At 39.0% G+C, this 23,540-nt stretch overlaps 1 protein-coding gene and 3 long non-coding RNA genes across 4 annotated transcripts; 1 reads left to right on the top strand and 3 right to left on the bottom strand.

Moving 5' to 3' along the window:
- Positions 1 to 1,733: 1,733 nt before the first annotated feature.
- On the bottom strand, positions 1,734 to 2,865 carry LOC146715224 (uncharacterized). Its single transcript, XR_014918931.1, has 4 exons — positions 2,703 to 2,865; positions 2,422 to 2,478; positions 2,019 to 2,123; positions 1,734 to 1,917 (listed from the first exon to the last, which is right to left on the bottom strand). It is a non-coding gene; the product is annotated as an uncharacterized LOC146715224 (long non-coding RNA).
- A 1,700-nt stretch (positions 2,866 to 4,565) lies between these two features.
- LOC146715223 (uncharacterized) lies at positions 4,566 to 5,580 on the bottom strand. The gene is made up of 4 exons (XR_014918932.1): positions 5,434 to 5,580; positions 5,195 to 5,242; positions 4,861 to 4,965; positions 4,566 to 4,755 (listed from the first exon to the last, which is right to left on the bottom strand). It is a non-coding gene; the product is annotated as an uncharacterized LOC146715223 (long non-coding RNA).
- Positions 5,581 to 8,248: 2,668 nt separating this feature from the next.
- Positions 8,249 to 11,925, top strand: LOC146715222 (uncharacterized). The gene is made up of 3 exons (XR_014918930.1): positions 8,249 to 8,519; positions 8,845 to 9,186; positions 10,318 to 11,925. It is a non-coding gene; the product is annotated as an uncharacterized LOC146715222 (long non-coding RNA).
- A 962-nt stretch (positions 11,926 to 12,887) lies between these two features.
- Positions 12,888 to 19,292, bottom strand: cldn7a (claudin 7a). The gene is made up of 4 exons (XM_085451648.1): positions 18,844 to 19,292; positions 16,104 to 16,268; positions 14,544 to 14,628; positions 12,888 to 13,998 (listed from the first exon to the last, which is right to left on the bottom strand). Exons 1-4 carry the CDS (start codon positions 19,064 to 19,066, stop codon positions 13,830 to 13,832), a joined length of 642 nt encoding a protein of 213 aa, XP_085307774.1. The 5' UTR covers positions 19,067 to 19,292; the 3' UTR covers positions 12,888 to 13,829.
- Between the last annotated feature and the right edge of the window lie 4,248 nt (positions 19,293 to 23,540).

The raw sequence follows: 23,540 nt of genomic DNA, 5'->3' as shown, positions 1-23,540 counted from the left end.
TGACAGCACAACTGACAAGAAATAGCTAGAAAAGAAGAGAGGGGGATGGTAAGAAGGACGTTAATATTTTCATAGAAGATAGAAAGCACTAAAAATAACTCAGTCTCATATTGTGTTTTATACTGTGGTGATCTGTTGTAATACTGTACTTAATATTTCACAGGCCCACAGAGTAATGTTCTCATTTCACAACCAAAACGCAATAGTTGTGAAATGAAGCAAAGCTAGACTTTGTCATTTTGGGAAACACCTATTTTCTTAGTTTAAACTTAGAAAGCAAAATTCCAGTAAAATCCCCAATTTCATGGTGTTTATATCAAATTCTGACTCTACCATCTAAATGTCACAGCAAAAACTGTCCAATGTAGTTCAACAAATGCAACAAAATTTTTAGCATGAACAGAAAAGGGAAGGAGAGGCACAACAGGGTTTTACAGCCATCTGTAAACCATGGTTGTCATGGTTTGGAGCTGCATTTTAGACAGTGGTGTTGGTGCTATTCAAAATTGACAGAATTATAAACATTGAAATTTACTGTCAGTCTTTAATCTAACATGCAAGAGCATCTAGACACTCTTGATGCATGCTCAATCATCTAAGTAAGTAAATCCCAAAAGGTTGATTCTGTTCATCTGGACGTAGCGTTTTCAGTGGGAGAAACGTTTCTTAAATGATCCAATTGACTTCTTCAGTCTCAGCTGACTGCAGGTTTCCCCAACCTCATAAACAATTCATTGGATGCTACATCCAGATGAACAGAATCAACCTTTTGGGGCCATCTGGAAAGAAACTGATTGATAATTTGCAACATGATTATGATCTAATCCAGTCAAAGCCTACCTGGACAGAAAGAAACACACAATGGAAGACTATCAGTCATGAATTGGCCTCTCCAGAGCTTGGACCTCAACATTACTGAAACAATGTGGGATCATCTTGACAGAGAATGGAACAAAAGGCAGCAAACATCCAAAGAAGAGCTTTGGATGTCATTCAAGAAGCCTGAGAACTATTCCTGAAGACTACTTAAAGAAATTACAAGAAAGCTGCCCAACAAAGTTCAGTCTGTGTTGAAGGATAAAACCAGCCATACCAAATTCTGACTTTCAAGCTCATTAGAATTGTCATCTGGTTTTGACTCATTTAGTTTGACTTGTATATTGTATACAAGTATATATTGTGTTCCCACCTATGTTTGAACATATTTCAACTCACTATGACTATTTCCTTTTTTCCTTGAAAAATGTAAAGAAATGAGAGGAGCCTCAAACCTTTTGCATAGTCGTCTCTTTAAAAATATACGACCTGACTATTAACAGTATGAACTGACAAGAAGAAACAAGATGAGAACTGAAAAGGGGGACAGGCTGGAATAATTCTATATCCTGTTATAAAAAAGTATAAAGCTCCTTGAGACAACTTTGTGGCGCTATAGAAATAAAATAACTGAACTGAATAATTAGAAAAATGAAAAAGAATGCAGTGTGGAGACAAAAAGGCATAATTCTATGTAACAGTGGCGATTGTTTCATTGAGACATAACCACAGTTTCATAACCATCACATGGCTTCAAAGCTATACGTGCTTTAATGACATCAGGGAAAATCCTTCCCTTTTCCTTTAACTTTAATGTAATTTTGAATGGAAGAACTGAAACTGATCTCATTTTTTGTAAATATATGATGGAACCAAAAAAAAATATAATAATACATACAACAATATGAACACAAAACTCTGATGAAGATCTGTTTTTTTATTTACAGCAGTAGAAAATTCACAAACATATAAAAAGATTAATATCATACAAAATGTAATTTTATATCAAGTTTGTTTATAATTCCACTGATTTATGTCAGAGGGGTGTAGCAGCTCCCCCAAACACACTTCTGTGGCAGAATCGCAGAAGGTCTGGACGCTCTACAAAAGACAAAAATTAAACAACACCAACTTAAATATCTTTACTGAACATTATTACAGGAAACATGAACCTCAAACAAACATGACTGCATTTCACTTACTGCCTTGTTTTCCTGAGCTGCAGAGGCATTTGTTCAGAGCCTGTTTCTCTTTGCTGTCTGTGGGTAGGAGTGGTTGGGGACACCTAAGTTTGCCCCTGAAAGACTCTGCAAGAGAGAATAGAGGTGGTCACTGAAACCATTTCACTCCAGTCATTGCCAGTTAACCAACTTTATGTGGCATCATGGTAACGTTTACAACGGCACAGATTTGCAGTCGATCTTTTCAAGATAGGACACACTTCAATGTAGCATCATAGCAGCCCTGAGGACTGCAATGTTGGTGTTTGTGTGTTTTGTTGCAGTTACAACTGCAACAATGACATTACCAAACAAAACTGTAATGGGTTTTGTAAAAGCGCTATACAAATACAGGCCATACAGGCCAAAACTGCTGGTAACTTACTTGTGCATCTGCATCTGAGAATATCCTGTTTGGTCACACCAGACTGAGCAGCAGACTCTGCCCTCAGTGAAAAAGAAAAGCAAACAAGTGAGAAATCATTTATACGAACGTAAAACATTATCCATCAACCCCGTGTAACATTTCCTCTCAAACTCACGGGCAGTGGTGCACAATAGTTTACATTTAAAATGAGTCAGTTAGTTATCGTCCCGTTGGTGAGTAAAACAGCAACATAACCATCCATGCATATAAAGTTCAAAACTAATGATCCTCGTATGTACCTGTGCTATCACACAGGCTGCTGACCAGAATGATGAGCAGCAGCGTCATCCCTGTGATCCTGGACATGGTGGCGAAGGTTCGTCTGTTCCGTCTGACGTGTTCAGATTCTTCTGCAGAAGACGAGGATCTGAGTTTTATACCCCCGCAGTGAGTCCACGCTGACACGGTGTGAGGAGCTTGAACTTACAGATCAGTCCTGACATGTTTAAGGGGGATGTTTTCTTGTTTGTTTGTTCAGATGCTATCTCAGCTCTGCATGGATTCATCTGTAAAATCTTAGAACTTATCCAAATCGTTGGAAAACTGAGTGCTGGCAACAATTTTTGCACAGTGGCATCACTGAGGTGTAAATTTAAAACCAGGCTTCATCAGAGAGAGACTCAATGGATCCTGAACAGATGTGTGTAGGAGAGTTTAGTGTAAGACCCACTAGACCCAAAGAATCATTTGGTAGTACATTCTAAATGATAATGAGCCAGACATTTTGTTGCACTGGACTGTTTATTGGTTAATTTATTTGTTAGATGTGATTGGACGCTCCATACATGGAGTTTTAATGTTTTAATGCTCTGGATATGACCCCTTCTTTTTTGTTTAGCTGGAAAAAACTACATGAAATTGTTGCCAAGATGGCTACCGCCAAGTGGACTTGCTTCTACAAGCCTTTGATGAACATTAGAGACAAAATGGTGCTTTGCCTGCAGAGTTCTGCTACAAATCTGAAATCAGATAGATCGTATTGTTTGGAAAAACAAGCCTCTGTGTTCCCATGACTGCTATCACTGCTGACCTGCAGGATTTGGAGTTCACAGATAAAACTCTAAAAGGACTTATAACCCACAGGTTTTACTTCACTATTCAGTGACAGAGAGTGTGCCTGTGTTGGCACAATGGGCTAATGTCATTTGTTTTCATTAGTGCTTTCAACTCAAGGAAATAATGACTATTAAAGTTTGAAAGTTACACAAAATGATTTGCAAAGGCAGGTCCTATTGTCCACATATGCAGCGCTGGTGTGCTGATATCTGAATTTCTCTTTGTCTTGGCAGATAAAGTTGTGAATCGATGCCTCCATCAAACAAAGGTTTTGTCTACTTCTTCAGGGGCCACAGCTAACAGAAATCAGCTCGAGTAGCATTAAAAATACTGCAGCCTGAAAATATATTATGTCTGCTCAGAAATGTAGGACCTGATTATTAACAGTAACTGACAATAAGACAAGAACAGGACGTGTGAGGCTAACATGTGAAAAGTGATTCTGTGTCTTGATTTTGTTGTTTTATTGTTGTTTTCAGTTGAAGGCATAAAAAAATAAACCTTTAAAAAAAAAAAGAAGATGAACATTATCATCAGTTTATATATCAGTGGACATTCCTGCCTGTGTGGTGAGGGTTTTGTAACAGCATTGAAGAAATGAGTCATTTATTTCACAAGCATTCCTGCCATTAAAGCAACACACACTTTGATGATATTTAGGGAAAAATGTCCATTTAATGTCTTGTTTAACTCTGGGTGACATAGAAACCACTCTCACTTTTGTGCTGAACTTCTTTTACTATAGTTCAACATGAAGATTGGAGGCCAGGCAGCTGGGAAACAAGTAATCCTCCATAGAAATGATTCACTATTAATCAGTGTATTTATGTCATTGTCTCTGTGAAATCTATGAACACATTTCAGAGTGAGACCAGATCATATATAACAATAATTGCTTCTCTTTCATGTTTTTAAAATTTCAAAATACTAAAAAAAGGACAAAAAATGAATAATAGGATATTAAAAATGTTCATTTTATTTGTTTTCAAGGTTGAGGGCTTTTTCAGTTAAATATGTGGAAACACAGAAGGAGACGAGACTCTATGTAATAAAAAAAATAACTGTCTTTATTTACAATTTCAGAAAAAATCACAACCATCTACATAACAAGATTAATGTCATACGTAATAGGATATTAAGTTTGGTTAGTCAGTGTCTGGACTTCTTTATCTCAGAGCAGATCAGCAAGGTTGTATTTCTTGATCACACGGCAGAACTGCAGAAGATCTGAACGCTCTACAAGACAAAAAAAGAAAAAAAATGATGACAACTTCGTATATTTACTGAATATTATCACAGGAAAGAGAAACATCTCTCTTGACGGGATTGTGTTTCACTTACTCTCTTCTTGTATTTTTTTGCAGGCGCATTTAAACACATCTCGCTGCTTGTTGTAGTTTGTGGGCACGAGCGGTTTGGGACACTTAAACCTGCCTGTGGAAATCTCTGCAAGAGAAGACAGCTGGTCACTGTAACTGTCTCCACATAAAAAAGGAATGTTTTTAATAGCAGAGAACTTAGGAGAAAATTCCCTAAATGTTCAATTGGAAACACCATCACATACGCCCATAGCAACACAAAGAACTAAGATATTTGTTTTGTGTCTTTAAATTTGTTTTTGTTTGTTTTGCATTTTTTTACGCAAAGAAGATGAAAGTGGTCACTGGTCACTCACCTGTGCATCTGCACTTGCGAATATACAGGGATACTCCATGGGAAGGAGCTGCAGTGGAAGAAGATAACAAATAAGACATCAGTCATGTGGAGCAGCGATACCTTACCCATCAGCTCTGTATAACACCAGTGTCACAGTCTACAGTTTAACAGAGTCACCTGTTTACAGCCATGTTGCAGAGTAAAACTGTGACATCTACATCTCTGCAGAACAAGTGAAAAAGAATAATCGTTGCGCACCTGCGCTGCTGCACAAGCTGTTGACGAGAATGACGAGCAAGATCGTTACCGCGGTGATCCTGGACATGATGCCAAAGGTGTTTCTTCTTACTCCGAAGTGTTTAAAGTGTTCGTTGGGACGACGAGGAACTCTGAGTCTGGTGATTGCTTATGCCGACAGTATATAGCTGCCCAGACGGTGTGCATCCACGTGGGGTCTACAGTTTGTGTTTCAGATCAGTCTCGGCATGTCTAAGAATTTTTTACTTGGATAATCTCTCAACTGTGCATGGGCTCACCTGTAAAATGTGATAAACATGGAGATAACACCCTCTCAAAAACTGTGAGCTGAATGCAAGTGACCCGGAGTATTGTTTTCTTTTCTGCACTGGGGTTAATCCTCACCAAACATGAGCTTTAATGCATTTAAAACCACAGAATTGTTAGTTTACACCACAGGAGGCTATTTGGTCAGATTAAAGATTAGTATGGGTGTTTAACAACCACTGCACTATTACTGACATTTCTAAGCAGTACATAAACATAAACTGTTTTTTACCGCTTTCATGTAACAGTCTTGACTTCTGGCTTTACACAAATATGGCTGATACATTAATGACATGAAATGTTAGCAGAAATTGCAACAAATAAACAAACAAACCCCTGTTAACTGGTTTGCAATAACAAACAGAAAAAACAAACTAACCCTACTATTCATGGGAATGTAAACTCCAACTCCAAACAAGTTGGGTTATTGCATATAAGTAAATAAAAACAGAATGCAATGATTTATAAGCACATATCTTATTAACAACAGAATACAGAAAGCAGAGATTAAGATTCTCGAATCTGCCATAAAACAAAAACTGTCTGTTTAGAAAGAATTTGACTTAATGTATTTGAATGAAAAAACATACATTATTTAAATACAGTATATATCATCTATATAATATATAAAGATTCTGAAAATCTGGAGAAACCTCTGTGCGCAAGGAAGAAGGCCAAAGAAGACATTCAACATTAGATGTCTGTGATACTCTGGCCGTCGAGCAGCACAGCATTGAAAATAGGCATGATTCGCTCGTGGAAATCACTGCATGGACCCAAGAACACTTCTAGAAATCACTATCTATGAATGCAGTTCACCGTGTCATTCATAAATGCAGGCTATGCCGTTTTAGGCAGGCACATCTAAAAAGGCATCATCAATGCTGAAAAGTATTTGCATATTTTAGAGCAACATATCTTCACAGCCAGATGCCGAACTGCATACTGCATCTACTCCAACAACATGGCTTCATAGTGAAAGATTCCAGGTGCTGAACTGATCTGCCTGCTACGGAATCTCAGAATTCTGAGATTAAAGTCAGAATTCTTTTTTTTTTTTTTTCCAGTGGCCCTAATCCTCTTCCGTATCTTCCGTACCCTGCAGTGCAGACGACTGTTAAGAGGAATGGGGCAACGTTCCTCTGCCAAAAGTCCTGCAGCTGGCCTCCTCAGTTCCTAGATTGTTATGGACTGCCTAAGTAGGAGAAGGGATGCTACACAATGATAAACATGAACCAGCACAAACTTTTTTGAGATGTGTTTCTGTCATGAAATTTAAAATGAATTCAGTTTTCCATAAAATGGTAAATTTTCTCCGTTCAAACATGTGAATAAAATATGGGTTTTTGGGATTTACAAATTACACATTATGTTTTTATTGACAGCTTACACTGCATCCAAACGTCTTTGGAATTGGGGTTGTAGAAGAACCTTTGTGTTTGCTGTCCATCAGTAAAATTTGACCAAATCAGAACCAGTATTTCAATACATTTTACAAAGTAAGGTGATTCACAGTTATGCAAACGTCTCAAGCAAAACAAAACAAAACTTTATCCATCGACTCAATCTAAAACTAAACATTTATATTTTTGTTTTAGTCAGTTTTGCAAGTGCTTAATGTCTTTTTTTTTTTTTGTTGTTTTTATATTTTTTTTTAAGTTGGGTGTTTATTTTTCAGTTAATTAATATATGTTTCCAAACCTATTTTTAGTCTTTGGGACAGGATTCTTTCATCTATAATAACCTAACTGCTCAACACTGATTATTAAAACAAAGTATTTGTGCTGCATCTACACCAAAGTGTGTACTTGGTAATATTTCCCCTGGTTGAAAACCAATGATTTTTAGTTGATGGCTGATATGAGCTTAATTAAAGAAAATGGAAATGGTATCATACTGAAGCCTAGTCTGCCTTTTCTTCACTGAACTTATGAAGTTCCCACTGAGTCAAAGATGCATTGTCAAAATTAGCATAACATTTTTGGTGTGTTTGGACTCTCTTGAATTTCCATTGTACTATAAACAAAAGACCACTTGAGTTTGATCCAAATGCAGGGCAGTGAATTTGTAATCACTGACAGTGTTGTTTAAGAAGTTAAAGATTTGTTTTTGTCTGTTTCATTTAGTCAATAAGTGGCAGAGGTAAGTGGCTGGGGTTGAGTCAGGTTGCTTAGATAAGTGAAGGTGAACTCAGACATTGCCAGGGGCACTGACTCAAGGCCACAGCATACTGCAGTAACCTGAAAAAAGAACAAAGTGTCAAAGCGGACAAAAAGTTGTGTACTTTTGTGGTAAATAACAACTTCCTGTAAACACTTTCATGTTCCCCATATAAAATGAAATGAAAGTCTCTGGAAGAGGAGGTTGACGTGAAGTACCCGACATGAAGCATTCTATGTGGTGTGTATGGGGTGGGTGGAGGGGGGGAGGGGTGTTATTGAACACCGTCCGTCATTGGTTGGCTCTAGAGTCACTCTCTCATTACAAGAGGTGCGTAATTACGCTTTGAGCCCTCGGAACTTTGGCACACCTCCACTGTATAATCTGAAGTTCAGCGCTGTCAACCGCACGGTGACGTCCGCAAGACGCTATGAGTCAAGACACAATACGAGGAAATCCCCAAGGCCGAGAAAACGCTGAGAGGCCCCTTTAAATCGACGCTTCCTCAACGCCGTGCCAACAGAGGGAGAGAGAGAAACAGCGCTGATAAACAACAACACGGTTCTCAGAAGCGGCTTTTACCGAATTCAGCTCTTTACTGCGGCCTCAAAGAAACGAAGGTGAGGCCGTATTTTTATATTTAGTCATATTTTAAGCGTATTGTAGAGAAACCGCTGAGTTACTGTTGTTTAGAGACGGGTGGAAAAGCTTTTCTTATTCTGACTATAGCGAGTAGAATGACCGAAGACACGCTTTGTGTCGCTGTGCTGTTGTAGTGGGCAGGAAGGGAGCTGCTACACCTGATAGTAGTAATACAACTGAAAACACGTACGAGTACACGGCTTATTGTAGTGTAAACAGCCGAGAAGTGTTGGGAGACAACTGGCAGAGCTTTTCGCTCTCTCACTCGCGTTTTTTGACAAACGTGTTCACTTTGGTTGACAGGTTTGGCGGACTTCCCTTCTGTAATTTCCAGTATTTAGTCGTCTGTTGCCCATACATTCATCGGTTAATACCATTGCGGAAGTGCGAAGCTTTCCATCACGACACAAAGCTTGGGCTGTGCGGACATCTAGCGGTCAGACACTAAAGGACGCCTCCCAGAGATGTACGGTGCTTCAGGTATCCCCGAGCTCATCCCGCCCAGCGGGCCGCCCAGGCAGCCCGGCCCGGCGGGGCAGTTCAACCCGGGACACCCCCAGGTCAACGGTCACGGTGGCGGGCCCAACCCTCAGAGACTCGGACAGAGGGCACCCAAACTAGGCCAGATCGGTCGGTCCAAGAAAGGTGAGGCTCCATATAGAAGTATGAAGTGATGACCCCACCTACACAGTTTACAATTACACAATGACAGTATAGCAGGCAGCATATGCATTTGTTCTATGCACATATGTAATAAAACATAACAGTAGCAGTAGATATGTCAGAGCTCCTTATTGGCTGTTGAACTGTATTGGATTAGTCATAAATATTTATAAGGTGGATAAAATGTTGCTATTATATTTGTATGTGTGTTTCAGTCAGCAGTGATGTATACAAATAAAGATGTCTCATAGATAATGCAGAACAAGTCAATGGGCAGACATAAGCAAGGTTACAATTAAAGAATTAAGTAAAAACAAATCAAACTCCACTGAAACAAAATCAAGCAACTATAGAAAAAAAAAAACACAAGTAGGCGTGCAGCGATACACTGATTGTGCCTTTCACCGTGATATCTGTAAATGGAAAATTAGGTGTTACAGATAAGTAACTAGTTAGATAAAGAAAGTGACATCACCCTTACGTCTTTAATACAGCGTGACTGTAGCTTAGCCTGGCTAAGATAAAAAGCAGAAAACGTAGCTTAGTGGAAATGGCTAGCATGTAACCCTGTGTCAAACAGCTTTTAGGAACATTTGTTTTTAGAGGCAAGCTAGCTGTTTACCCCAATTTCCAGTGGTAATGCTATGCTAAGCTAACTGGCTACCCACAGTGGCTTTATTTTTAACATATAGATACAAGGGTGGTCAATCTTTTTGTCAAATTATTAAAAAAAAAAGCAATGTTTGATTTGAACTTACCCTTCTTGCCCCTTTAAATTTCATTTTGCCTAAGTAGCTAATCTCCTGTTTTGTTCTTCTCACCGCAACCGGTCACAGCAGATGGCCCTGCCCCTCTCTGAGCCTGCTTCTGCCGGAGGTTTCTTCCTGTTAAAAGGGAGTTTTTCCTTCCCACTCTCGCCAAAGTGCTTGTTCATAGGGGGTCATATTTTTGTTGTTTTTTTCTCTGTATGTATTATTCTAGGATCTGCCTTACAGTATAAAGCGCCTTGAGGCGACTGTTGTTGTGAGTTGGCACTATAAAAATAAAACTGAACTGAATTGTAGCTAATATGTGATTATTATAATAACTGCTTGTTTGCTTTTTCCTCCTCAGTGGACCTGGATGATGAAGACTTGGATGATATCATGAACAACAACGGGCAGTGCCCTGTATCCCTGTCACCCATCTCCTAAGCTTCACCAAGAAGTGCCAACAAAGAAAACCCCTGGGTCGCCAAACCCACCCCCACACCCTCTGACAGCGATCTTGTCCTTGCTCCTGTCAAGTGTCCTACTGAAGCTTCTTCAAGGCTAAAAAACGGCTCATTTATCGCCTGTTGAAGCCCTGACTGTGTATATAGCGCTTATTTAACTTAACTTTGGTCAGACTGTGAATGAATTCGTATTGCATTGCTCTCTACACTATACCTCGGTAGGTAGTGGACTATCAGGATTTAAGAAAGATTTGAAGGAAGTGTCTATATTTTTTTTCAGAGCTTCTTCTCAAGGGCTACATTTTTAAAGTTGCACTGAGCAAACGGTTAGATGACAAGCATCCTCTCGCCTGCCTGTTTACTGGTGAGGGTTACTGATTACCCGTGGGCTGCTTGTGTTGGAACACAAGCCTGTTAATGTGTATCGGACAGGTGAATTGTTAAGCTTTGGTTGTGCAATGACTATCATTCTCTACTCTCTCACTGATTCAAGTGGTGTACTATTATCCAGTGGATGAAAGCTCGCTAGTTGCTTTAAAAAACAAAAAACAAAGGAGAAAAACTAATGCTAATAATTTATTATTTAAAAAATGAGACACTTTTTTGTGATGTTACGGCATCTGTTTGGTTTTGTTTTTTTACTTGTTTCTGAGCAGGTAACGCTTCAGTCTGTGGGATTTTTATTATGTTTCCAAATGGTGCACTTTGTGGGAATGCCTGTTATGTGCAGTGACATGTTGCAGAATTCTATGCATGAAGCATCAAAACCTGTGACTGGCATCCTGTTATTTAAGGGCTACGTAGTAGACTTTGATAAACCAAACCACCGTTTTGCTCTTCAAATCTGGTAGAGTCAGCGTTTCCCTGAGCTCATTGGTGGTTTTGAGCTGCTGACTCGGCAGTAAACAACAACGGCTTCATAGAGCTTTGTGTGTGTTTCCTAATGCAGGCTTTCCCAGTTTGGCTACATGACTGTGAGGACAATAAAAACAAAATGTGTACAGTAAATGACTTTGATGAAATTGCCAAATGATTCCTGATGCTACATCAGATTGATGCTTAAAGAAATTGACTCTGATTGGCATGCTGACGTGTAAAGGTCAAACTTAATTGTATTTATGTTTATTTATAAAAAAGCTCTAATCTGCTTTGTGAACTACACCCACGTGGTGTGGTAATGTCTTTCAGGTTTAGGTGAACTATTGTGTCAGACTTTATAATTACAGTGTGAGGTCACAGAAACGAGCACCCTCGCTGCAGAGACAATCTTTGGATTTTTTTTAAGCTGGCAGTGGCTCTCTCGGGTTCAGATGGTGTTGTCTATAAAAGGCGGCTCATGTTGATGTCATGTTCCTGTTTTTTGCTGGCTCGTTACTTAATTTGTTGGTGTCATGGGAGCACTGCACCTCACAGCTTGCTCTCTGACTCAAAGATAGTTGTTTTGATCTTTGCATGGAAATAACTTTTCATAAAGCATCCTGGGAAATAAAACATGAATCTTTGTGGAATCTCTGTGTTTCTGTGGTTCAGCTGACTCTGAACTCCTTTTATCACGCAGATAAACTTGCAGCCACTTTATTAGGTACACCTGCTCAACAGCATGTAGACGTGATCAAGATGACCTGCTGAAGTTCAAACAGAGCATCAAAACGGAGAAGAAAGGTGATTTAAGTGGCTTTGAATGTGGGTTGGTTGTTGGTGCCAGACAGGCTGGTCTGAATATTTCAGAAACTGCTGGTCTGCTGGCATTTTAACACAACCATCTCTATGGTTTACAGAGAATTGCCAAAGAAGAGTGAGCAACAGTTCTTTGGGTGACAATACCTTGTAGATGTCAGAGTTCATAGGAGAATAGCCAGACTACTTCAAGCTCAAAGGATGCATACAGTAACTCGCATAACATCACTCTAAATGTTTTCATCAATTAGGTGTCTGTAGGAGTAAATTAAGACTCTAAACAACATACTTAAAGCATTAAGAACTCTGATAAAGTTACTAACATTTAGTATCGACTAGTTCATTACTAATAAACTGCTCCCTGAAGGTTATTTAAAGGTTCCACTTAAATGTGTTTTATAAAATGTTCCTTTAAGGTTCTTTAAAAGTTGAAAATGACCACATTCAGAGAAGCTTTGGAAAATGTCACCTCAGGGTTCCCTAAAGGTTCTGAGAATCCTAGCAGATTTTTTTTTTTTTTTTTTTTTTTTTTTTTTAAAGCTGCAAACACACTTCAAAGAACCATTATCCAGTCTTCCATGAAGGTTCTCTAAAGGTTTTACACAACATAAGCTTTGATGAATGTTATGAATGTCTTCAAAAACATTCATGAAATGTCCCCTAAAGGTTACTTTTACTAGTTCAAATGAAACAGAAAGTGCAAAATCTATGAAAAGACTGTCAGTAGAAATGTTACTGTGCTACTGCACTGGAGAAAACAACCATATAACCAGTTTGATGGACCATGACACAGTTAACAATGTTGCATTATCTTTATTATTTAAGTACTGATGGACATGTTAAAAATATTCTTTCATATATTTTCCATGGTGCTGTTATCTGCTAAAAGTATATAAACCTATGGCATTTACAAACATAGAACCAACTGTTCAGAACATTTAAAAAACACTAAATTGTGAAAGCTACAAGAAGCTACAGTGAACTAACAATCGTGCAAATCTACACGAGTAAAGACCTACAGTTGACAAAATAAATAGTTGCAGTTTAACCTCAGTGACTGATAGAAAGGCCAATAGAGCGATAATGGCGTGATGACTACAACATCAGATATTTTATATCTGAACAGGCTTTGTAACATGCTGGTATGAAAAGCTGTGGGGAGTCCTGTAGCAAGTGGCCTGTGTCATCGCAGTGTGTGAAATCACACCCTGCTCATTGTGACATCTATTTTGGTACTAACAGTTGATATAAAATGCTGTATTGTCACCGTGTTCCTGTGTTGGACAGCGTGTTGACTTGCAGACTACTCACCAAACTGTAATTGATTACTTTCAATTACATGGCAAATGCTAATGAATGCTGGTTCTAACATGAGGGCGCAAGTATTGGCTATAACCCACCATTTAGGCTGCAATTCAAGAGCTAGCCCAAGAGGGTTTGTCTATTAAGTCAGGACATCCAATTATAATGTATTTGTGAAAACTACTTGTAAACAATGGAGGAATGTATGGATTGGGTGAGAGACATCCGTCATTAAACAATTGAGGGTGCTGCTTAATAATCAAAGGGTCATCAAAGGCCTGAACACAAAGTAAAGAAAGTCTTTTTTCAGTACTTCCTGCCTCCATGTGATTCACAATCATCCATACATCTTCGGTTTTCCGCCTCGCTGATGCTGAAGAGGATCATTCTCCTCAGCTTCTTTTAAAGTTCCTGGCTACATGGTTGGGGAATCTCAGACATATTCCTTAGTGCTGCTTGGAGGGCCTGAGCGGGTACTGCCGATGGCTGGGTACTTGGACACTTGCTTCTTCCTTGGACAAGAAGCAGCCAACATGGTCCCACCTAAGACATCTAGGAGAGAACCGCCCCACGCGATGAAGATGGCCGCACCAAACTCAAACCTGGAAAGACAAGGCAACCCCAATCTTCAGCTTCAATATTACGAACAAAGGCAAAACTGATGTGTTAATAAAGTAACCTGCACTGGTGTCATTTATGCAGTTGTTATGTTTCAAAAGCAAGTAGTGCATCAATGCAAAGAGAGTAAGAGAAAGAACATATAGTATGAAAATAGCATTAAATCACAAGATTGGCGTTTTTAAGGGTTTTTTTTAAGGGATAATAGACATGGACTGTCCCCAGAGCTCTATAAGCCGGAGTGAGAGATAAAAAAAAAAAAAAAACCTTTTCTACTATGAGCCTCATTCACCCAGTAGCATAAACACAGATTTAGTTTGAGCTGATCAGATGACATCCAGATTTTTATGTCACATAACTAGCTTATCACTGCTGTAAAAGAATAAAATGCACTGTTCTCTCACACCAGTTTTAGCTACAGTACTAAAGGAAAAACAATTTTTATGCATAATAATACATAAATAATACATAAATCATAATAACAGTAAAACAGAAAAAAAGAAGAAATGGGTGCTTTTAGATTGCTTACTTGGTGTTGACTGGAGTGTAGGGATTATAGAAAGCCCTGATGACATTGTGAGCAAACCAGGAGCACGCTACGATAGCACACAGCCCTGCAAGATCAAAAGTCGATCAACACATCGTCAAAGCCAGAAAAAGCCCAGCCAGGCTTTTATTCCCTTTATACAGTCACCAGGCGGCTAGCTATTGACTCCAGAACAATTAGCTTTTAGTGTTTCTGTTCTCTTCAGAGCCAGTTAGAGCTCTGATCTTAGATTCAGTGCCAGGATTCATTCATTCTAATGACCTCTGGAGGGCCAGAGAAGATCAGTGGGTAGAAAGCTTTTTGGAGTGGGGATCAAACCTCCTCCCACCTACTGTATGATGTGCAGGACATCTAGGCAATTGTGCATTGATGGAATTACATAAATGGATTCCATTATTTATTGGATCACAGGAAGCTATTACACTGAATGTGTATGTTTTATACAATATAGTGATGAAATACTTACAAACACAAATCAGTGACAATCATCCCTTTTAAATATATTTGGAAAGGAAGACAACAATATTAGCATGTTCTTCCAGCAAGCTCGTGTTGAGTGTTGCTTTGAGTTATTGTAACATATCTACTATTTGTAATGCTTCACGTCAACCAGGACATGGATGGAAAGGTAAATGTTAAAATGTAGTTTTTCCCTGAACATTAACTATAATAGTGTCATTCATTTCTTGGTGCAAAAACAAACGTTTGGGTTTAAACGGGCTATTTTACAATTAGCCGTCTCATATGGTAGCTAGCAAAGCTGCAGTACGTTATCTGGAAAGCTAATTCAAAGCTAATTCACCACACATTCACCAAATATCCAACAACTGTCTTCACGAATATTAGCATGCTCTTCACGAATATTAGCATGCTAACTGGCTAAACCAAGATAGTTAATATGGTAAAGACTCTACCCAACATCAGCATTTAAAACGTTTGCAACGTTAAAAATATTTAAACGTTGTAAAAAGTACACTTTTTCCTGATCAGACGTGTTTCACAAGGTTCTGTAAATAGCTTTAATAACTGACACATGTGCTAAAGCTCAGAAAACACAACAGCAAGCTTTTAAGATAAAGGTTTCTGAATAAAATTAGCAGTCGTCTGCATTATTGGTAATGCCAAAGTACTCTGAAGATTTAGTTTTCTCATCAGGTAATGCTGTAGCATGACAGATTACTTTTTATTGGAGGTAATCTTATAATGTAACAAGATATTTTTCAAAGCTAAATTACCCTGCACAACATCATTGTATTACCATACATGGCCCTATGTGAAAACCTTTGGATGATATAACATTTTGACAGTTTAAATCTTACACCAATCAGTCATATATATCTATATACCTATATTATTATATTATTGCTAATATATATTTTGTAATATATCTATATCATGGCTAAAGCACTTCTGGATGGATGCAAACTGCATTTTGTTGCCTTGTACTTGTGACATGTGCAATGACAATAAAGTTGAATTCTATTCTGTTCTATTCTATTCACTGGTCTTTGCCAAATTAGGTTCTTTGGTAAGCTCCCTCACCTCCCACTAACAGGATGATGCCTCCTGTCATGGCAATGCGGGCCTTGCGTAGTCTGTCACTTCCTCCACAAGTGGTGCACTTCATTCCCATGCAGGCTACACCCAGACCTGCAATGGAAACAATGATGCCAACTATCATCAGGGCACGAGTGGCCTGGAGCGAACCTGGAGCAGAGGAAGAGAAAGAAAGGCAACAGAAAACGATGAAGCAGAGGAAATGTAACAGAACAGTGTGGAGCCTGAGAATAAATGACCTTTTGTGTTGTGGAATGTGGGTGTGCATTTTAAGAAAATAATTTGTTTTGTTTCATACAGTAATGTCTAAAAAATACTAAACTAAAATGAGACCATTTATAATAATCCTGTTGTTAAAGTGCAAATGAGGAGTCACAAAACAGAACATAATAAAGACTAACAAACAGCCTCCAACATATCAAGGAGGCTTTATGTGGCTGACCAGGTTGTGAATTACATTTGCATTAGCCTGTGAAGACATTTTAATGTGAGCTTTTCCTGGAAGGGAAACCATGGGATACACATGAGCACACATAAACAGTATGAAGGAACACATCTTACACCCTCGAATGTCTTCCCTTTGAGGAGGCCCGTGGAAACATTGCTGTCATGATTCTCATCTGTCAGTGCCCCCCCCCCCCCACACACACACACACACACTATAAACCTATCACAGGGTGAGACCCCTTTTGCCTCTCCCCCCTGTCCACCTACGGTAGAACCAGTCTGTGCCAGTCTAGGCCATCCCTGCTCTGCCCAAACAAACAAAACCTTTTGCAGTGAGGGAGTGATGGGTGGAGAGAGGCAGGGGAGAGGAGGATGCAGAAACAGAATATAAATCAGTGGGAAATGCCAAGCAACAGGGCCATTATACAGTAAAATGAGAGCAGAGAAGGATACACTGTATCCTGGCTTGGAGTGTCTGCTGTTTCACATATGCTAATAATGTTTGGCCGTGTGATTACACTCTACAATGGGACGCTTGTAGGACACTGTAGCTTTTCTTGTTCTCAAAAAAAAAAAACCAGCTAAATTATCTCATAATAAATAAAGTTGTATACCTTTTATACACCATGTACAATGATAGATTTTGTATAAGGCCATTATGCATTTGGTTAGCTCTGTTTTTATCTTATAGGTTGCGGTGGGTGGCTGTAGCTCAGGAGGGAGGTAGAGCAGGTGCTCTGCTGATTGGAAGGTTCATGGTTTGATCCCTGACTCTCCAAGCCTGCATGCCAGTGAAGGCCGCTAACCCCAAGTTGTTCTCTGTCACAGTGTTCACATAAGATGCACATGTGTTTTCTATGCACATAAGAGCACAGAAAACAGTGAATGAGTGAACACTGAGTGCTCCAGGAGAGTAGAAAAGTGCTATATAAGAATCAGAGAATGTATCCTCTGGTATTTTATTGTGTAGGGTGTTTATCCTGAAAGGTGTCTTAGAAATAACATTTTAATTACATAGTAAAAATGGTAAATGGCCTGTATTTGTATAATAAAGCTTTACGCTTTAGTAAACCAATTCAGGCCACTTTTCTCAGTGTTGGTATAATTAGACAAACCATTTTTCTTTCTCTTTCTTTCTGTTTTGTTGTTGTTGTTTTTTGTTTTTTTGTTTTTTGTTTTGTGTTTTTTGGTTTTTTTTTTGGGGGGGGGGGGGGGGGGGGGTGTGACCTCAAAAACCGATTCAGAGACAGATACAGAGAACAGCCTGAGGCCATCATCATTTCAGCTAATACAGCATGACAGCATTACAACAAACCACTGAAGTGGGCCAACACACACCCATCACGCACAGCTTTAGTATCCACAGTGTGTTATCCTTCATTTAAGAATGTGTCCTGTACTAACTATAACAGCAGATGTGAAAACATTTACATTTTTCATCATCATCAGTAAAGAAGCAGCACTGTCTGTCAGTTTTTTTGCTTGTTTTTTCTTTTTGTAGCCAGCTTACAAACAGAGGTCACGTCTCTTCCTGTGAGTTTGAAGATATCGAGTATTTAAATCATTTTTTTCTGTACTTGTTCTTGGGAAGCTACAGTTGAGGTATGAAAGAGATTATTTTGGCAGCAGCCACTCCTGCACTGTTTGCACCATATGTGATATTCTACAGCTGGGGTGTCGGACTCAGTTTCACAAAGAGACACGCTGGGAATTAAAAATGTAATTCATAACTGTAATAAAAAAATAAAAAATCCCCTCATTATATCAGTAATTAACATCCTTCTTGTATACAATTGGAGTCACATCCATTTATTTGACATTAAAGTCAACATGTGAATACAAAAACTTGATATGACAACTATATTCAAAAATAAAATAGAAATTGGATCATGTATTTTACATGTATCATAGCGCAAAGGTATACCTTTCAGTGTGAAAAACCTTTAAAATTAGCATCTGGCTGGATTTGGCCCTCCAGCCATGAGTTTGACCACATGTGTTCTAAAGGATCTCTGTGGTGATGCAGGGCTCAGGTTCATTCCTGGAGCAAATGGCATGTGGTTAAAAAAGGTTTTCCTAGAACGTGCCAGTGTGTTGTTTCCTTTTAAAAGTTAAAGTCATTTTCCTCTTTTTTAAACTTTCCATATAAAATGATGACTAGACAAGACAATAAACAAGGACTACTTAATAATGATTTGTGATGAGCAGGTTGCACCTGCAGGAACTAAACCTGTTCAGTGGTTTTTTTAAACCAAGGGGGTAAAAATGCGCCACTTACTGTCGAGCTGAAGGATGGAGTCGTAGATTTTACACTGGAGCTGCCCGGTACTTTGGAAAGCGCACGACATCCAGAGTCCCTGGTACATGGCTACAGCTGTGATGATGTTGTCTCCGATGTACGCGGACATCTTCCATTGCGGCAGGATAGTCCCGATGATCAGACCGACAATACCTATTAATGATAGGAAAAATCCCAGCAGCTGGATCCCGGAGTTGGCCATGCTCTTAATGAACCTCTAACAGGATCCGGTGTTCGTTTCACTTTGCTCGAGTTACAGAACTTCTAAAGTGTCTGTTCTTATTAGTCAGGAAATGATGCAAAAGTCGCAGGTAGTGTCCGTGTCCGTGCAGAAGTGTGTGGCGGGGGTCTTTAGTTGGGGATGGGCATCTAAGTTGCTGGTGATGATGGAAGTGGGTGTGTAATTATCATGCCCGCTGATGCATGGAGTCGCAGTTTTCTGTGCTCTGCTGGGAAATGCCCCCACCGCTTCCAGCAAAGCCACAGGTCGTCTTTCAACCCGACAATTCGTCTCTGTGAATTCCTGCGCTGTTCAGCTGCCATCACTCAGGATGAGTAGTCTGAAGTCAACGTTAGTTTTGTTTTGTTTTTTTGTTTTTTTAAACCTAACTTCTCAAAAGTTTTTCTGTGGTAACGTATGAGACTGAAAGGGCATATTGAAGCGTCAAATAACATAAAAAACACTGTTGAACATTTTCTAAGAAAGTTATTAAAGATCAAAACAGGAACAAATATGTGACAGGCTGCTGAATGTGCTCTTTCTGATTATGTATGTCAGTGTGTGCAGGTGTATGTTGGAGACACAATTTGATGATATGACTCAAACCTATAGTAAGTTTAACTGTAAGAGTTAAATGTACCGTTGTGTAGCAGTTGTACCTGCAGGTGTCTTGGCCTTGCTTTATTTAAAACAATGTTTTAAGTAAATTCTTTACAGAAGTATGCAGTGCATGCAAGAAGTACCAAAACATACCCAAAGAGGAACCTTGCTCTCACTCAACAAAACAATTAAAGCTTCATAGCGGCATCTACTATGTCTGAAAAAAGGAAGCCTTGAGAAATGTGTGACCTTAGTCTGAATGACAAGAGAAAATTATGTTTCTTTATTGATGAGGATTTCCCATCTCGCTGTATTTATCAGGTCTTTCCTTACTGCTGTCAGACCCCAAAACAAGGACTTCACTGCTGACCAAACACACAGATCCACACTTGTGCAATAACACTAAGTGCAATTCTCTTTTTTTTGACAACTTTGTATTTTATTCTATATATAGTATATATATAGTATCTTATTCTTGTTATCTTATCCTATTCTAGTGTTTTAGGTTATCTTATCTTATCTTATCTTATCTTATCTAAAAAGGGCAAGAACTGCAAATCCTAAACTTCAATTCACTGCAGTCTGTGTTGACATGTGGCTCACCCAAACGTTTAATCACAACTCATATCACCACAAAAGCGGAAAATTAAGTATTTTCCTTAAATTTACATGACTTCACTTTGATTTTTAATCTTGTTTACGCGATTCTCCATCCACAGCTTTGACTTCCAAATTAACTTCTTTCCTACTTACAGTGAGATAGAAGCTTATCACAGCAGGTAGCTGTACATGATTGCCCCAGATGTCCTCACTGACACAGCCCCAAAGGGATTTGTGTTTCCTGCTGGAATCAAACCTTTTACTTGTTAAACTAATGTGTTCAACACCACGCTAATGAGGTCAGGATTGAAAAGAAGCTAAAAAAAAAAAAAAAAAAAAAAAAAAAGAGGAATAACCAGTAGGTTAAGAATATAAAAAGAAGAAAGTCCACATGGGGCAGTTTCATACAAAAAAGGAAAATTCATCGAAACAGAAGAATATCTAATCAGAAAAGTTAGCAGAAGAGCATGCACTTCATGTTTGGAGAACTTCTCAGGACTTTTGTAGCCTTACATGTTAAAGATAATTACTAGTACAATTATAATAAGTAATGAAAAAATCATACATATAAAAAACATTAAAAACTGGCCTTTTAATTACTTCCAACAGTGGCCAATCCAAACTTTGGACTCAAATAATGTCACAAATGTACATTTATTAAATTTCAAAAAACTTTTCATGGGGGTTCTTAATTATATATCATAATATATGTATTCTCTTAGGTCCACTTAACATACCAGTTTTAGCCACTTCCTTTTGTGAATGGACAGAAACCAAGAGACAATAGCACGTATTGTCCGGGTCAGATGTCAGGGTCAGCACTGCAGTGTGTATGACTTCAAGCTGGGGATAAACAATAGCCCTACAGTAAAGGGAAAGGAAGTAATAACCCATAAGCCTGGAGGAAGTTATTCCCACTGCCAGGTTAATGGGAATGTGCTCACCTACTGGCTGGATTACCTATTTAAGATGTAATGAGGCTTTTCAGATTGCTCTCGCAGCTCTGTTACCCCCCTTACTCGGCCTTCCTCTGAACTTTACATTTTGTCACGTTCTCGCCCTTTCTGCCCACTTTAAACCACCTCATAACTCTTTTCTTCTCTACTGTATCCTGGCCTCAGGGCTCTGCTGTTAAGACCACCAAATGCTTCACTGTTGCTGGGGAGGAATGAACACATAAAGAATCTCTCTGTTTCTCTCTTCTATACAGTAGAAGCTGATGAGGAGGAGGAGGATGAGGCAGGAGGTTTTTAGGGGTGGAAGACAAACATCTGAAAAGGTGAGCGCTGGGTGATACGTGGAAGAGGAAGATGAGCGGGAAGACGGTTAGGGGCTCAGCACTAGCAGTGCTGTTGCTACTGGTAACCTGATTTATATGATGTCCTCTTGGCTGCTTTTCCACCCAGGTCTTGGACTGCAAAGAACAAAAAATAAAAGGAAGAACATTGCTCTTTCCACCCCTCTTCTCTATCTCCTCCTTTCTCTTTTACTACTTTCTTTTTTTAAAAGCGTAAACACACATTCGTCTTGCCGGTTTAGCCGTTGCTCAAAGCTCAATAGGAGGTGAAGAAGAAAACAGCTAAATCAGACCAACAAGGGGCACTAACAACATTCTCTCAGGGGCCCTCCCTCCTGTTACTGAGGCCTTGCTTGGGTCTGAAGTGAGCAAGTGGAGTGCAAATCCCATGATTAAACTCTAAGTGCCCTTGGAAGTCACTGAGGCATTAGCAATAAAACACAGTGGGCCCACAGCTTTTCCCTGAAAGGCTCTCAGTGCATAAATGAGGGGATGGCGCCTGTCTCTACATGTCCCCTCTCTTCTCCACCTTCAGTTTCCTTATACAAGAAGTCTCGGCTTTTGTGCAACAGCAGGACAGGACAAATAGATTGTGTTCTTGGTCTTGTGGACTTCTATTTTGTCTTCCCTTGTAGGTAGCACGACATGAAAGAGACACTGTTTTCTCTTAGGAGCTTTGGCAAGTGCTGCATTCTTAACAGAAACATTTTCAGACAGTTATCTGCAGGATGTACAGAGCCTTATCAGCAGGAGGATTTGAAGAAGAGGGGCATCCTTTTCTCAGTTTTATATCTCTCCTGTGCATTTTAGGTAGAACACATACGTGGTCACTGTTAACTGTGTAATGTGTGCACTAAAGTTTTGAAAAGTTCTTGACAATGAATGACAATTGAATGATTAGAAAGCTAGATTAGTTTGTCTTTAAACTGTACTTGCAAGATCCAGAATGTGCTGATTTTCTAAAAGTACACACTGCTATATGAAAACTGTAAGCTGTGTTTCCAGTGGTTTTGCCTTTATGTTATTACTACAAATATACTACAACAAATTTCAGGAGAAGTTAACTGAAGGGCATTCTGATACTAAAACTGAATCCAACAGGCTAAAACCTTCTCAACTGCCAAATCTTAGTCAGCACGACCATGAATTTAAAACCGACTCTAACATATTTTTAGTTGAGGTCATATTGGCACCAGTACAACAACAAAAAAAAGCTATGCTGAGTTGGGACTGTGGACTGAGCAAACTCTCCTGTTAAAGTGGAACTAACTCTATACTCAAGTCATGTTTATAGCCTCTACACTTCACTTTATTCCTTTACAGAATATGTCTTGTTGACTGTGGAGATGAGTCTCAGTTTTAAAAGGTTTTTTTAAAGGCACATTCTTATTGAATATGATTACAGTAGTTCAACTTGAAAGTAACTAAAACTTGATTATCAAACAATCTGTCCAAAACTGAATTAGTAGGACGTTTCTAAGGAGACATGCATTGGAAAACTGCTTAACTAACATTATCTCAACAATAATCATTAGTTGTTGGTTTAACCCTCATCCATCTGTCATATATATGTATGTATGTGTGGGGTCCATGGGGGCGTTTGCTGTGAGAAGCAAAATAATAACAAAAGCAAAACTTATTTCTTCCCAAAGCATCATTGATAATGCAACTAATGTCATTAGTTTTGCCCATTATGCAAAATGAAAATATATTTAATGCAACTTGCAGCTTTTTATCAGGCAATGTTACCACTTCTGTGGTTTTCTGTCATTTTAAATATGTTTGTGATTTATATGATGAACCAGTCGAGGTAATTTTGACCCCAATATAAAATAACTGAAATAACCACAGAAATTAGCAAAATAAACACCAGGCAGCGCACATATGTAATCTTGGTCCTGGGTCTGTCCTGGAGCTGTCTCACCACCTCCTGGGACATGGCCAAAACATCTCACCCAG

This window comes from Copadichromis virginalis, linkage group LG3, assembly GCF_057382275.1.
Source record: "Copadichromis virginalis isolate Kocher_CV1m ecotype Utaka linkage group LG3, C_Virginalis_male_GT1.1, whole genome shotgun sequence".
NCBI classification, from domain to species: domain Eukaryota; kingdom Metazoa; phylum Chordata; class Actinopteri; order Cichliformes; family Cichlidae; genus Copadichromis; species Copadichromis virginalis.
The sequence above is the reverse complement of the archived record's forward strand: the minus strand, read 5'-3'. Positions and strand labels throughout refer to the sequence as shown.

Excerpts from the sequence above, each read along its gene's own strand:
- cldn7a (XM_085451648.1), bottom strand. The coding sequence starts at position 19,066 with ATGGCCAACTCCGGGATCCAGCTGCTGGGATTTTTCCTATCATTAATA. Across the intron at positions 16,269-18,843 it reads CTCCATCCTTCAGCTCGACA|GTTCGCTCCAGGCCACTCGT; the intron begins GTAAGTGGCGCA and ends CCTCTGCTCCAG. Across the intron at positions 13,999-14,543 it reads TACACTCCAGTCAACACCAA|GTTTGAGTTTGGTGCGGCCA; the intron begins GTAAGCAATCTA and ends TTGTCTTTCCAG.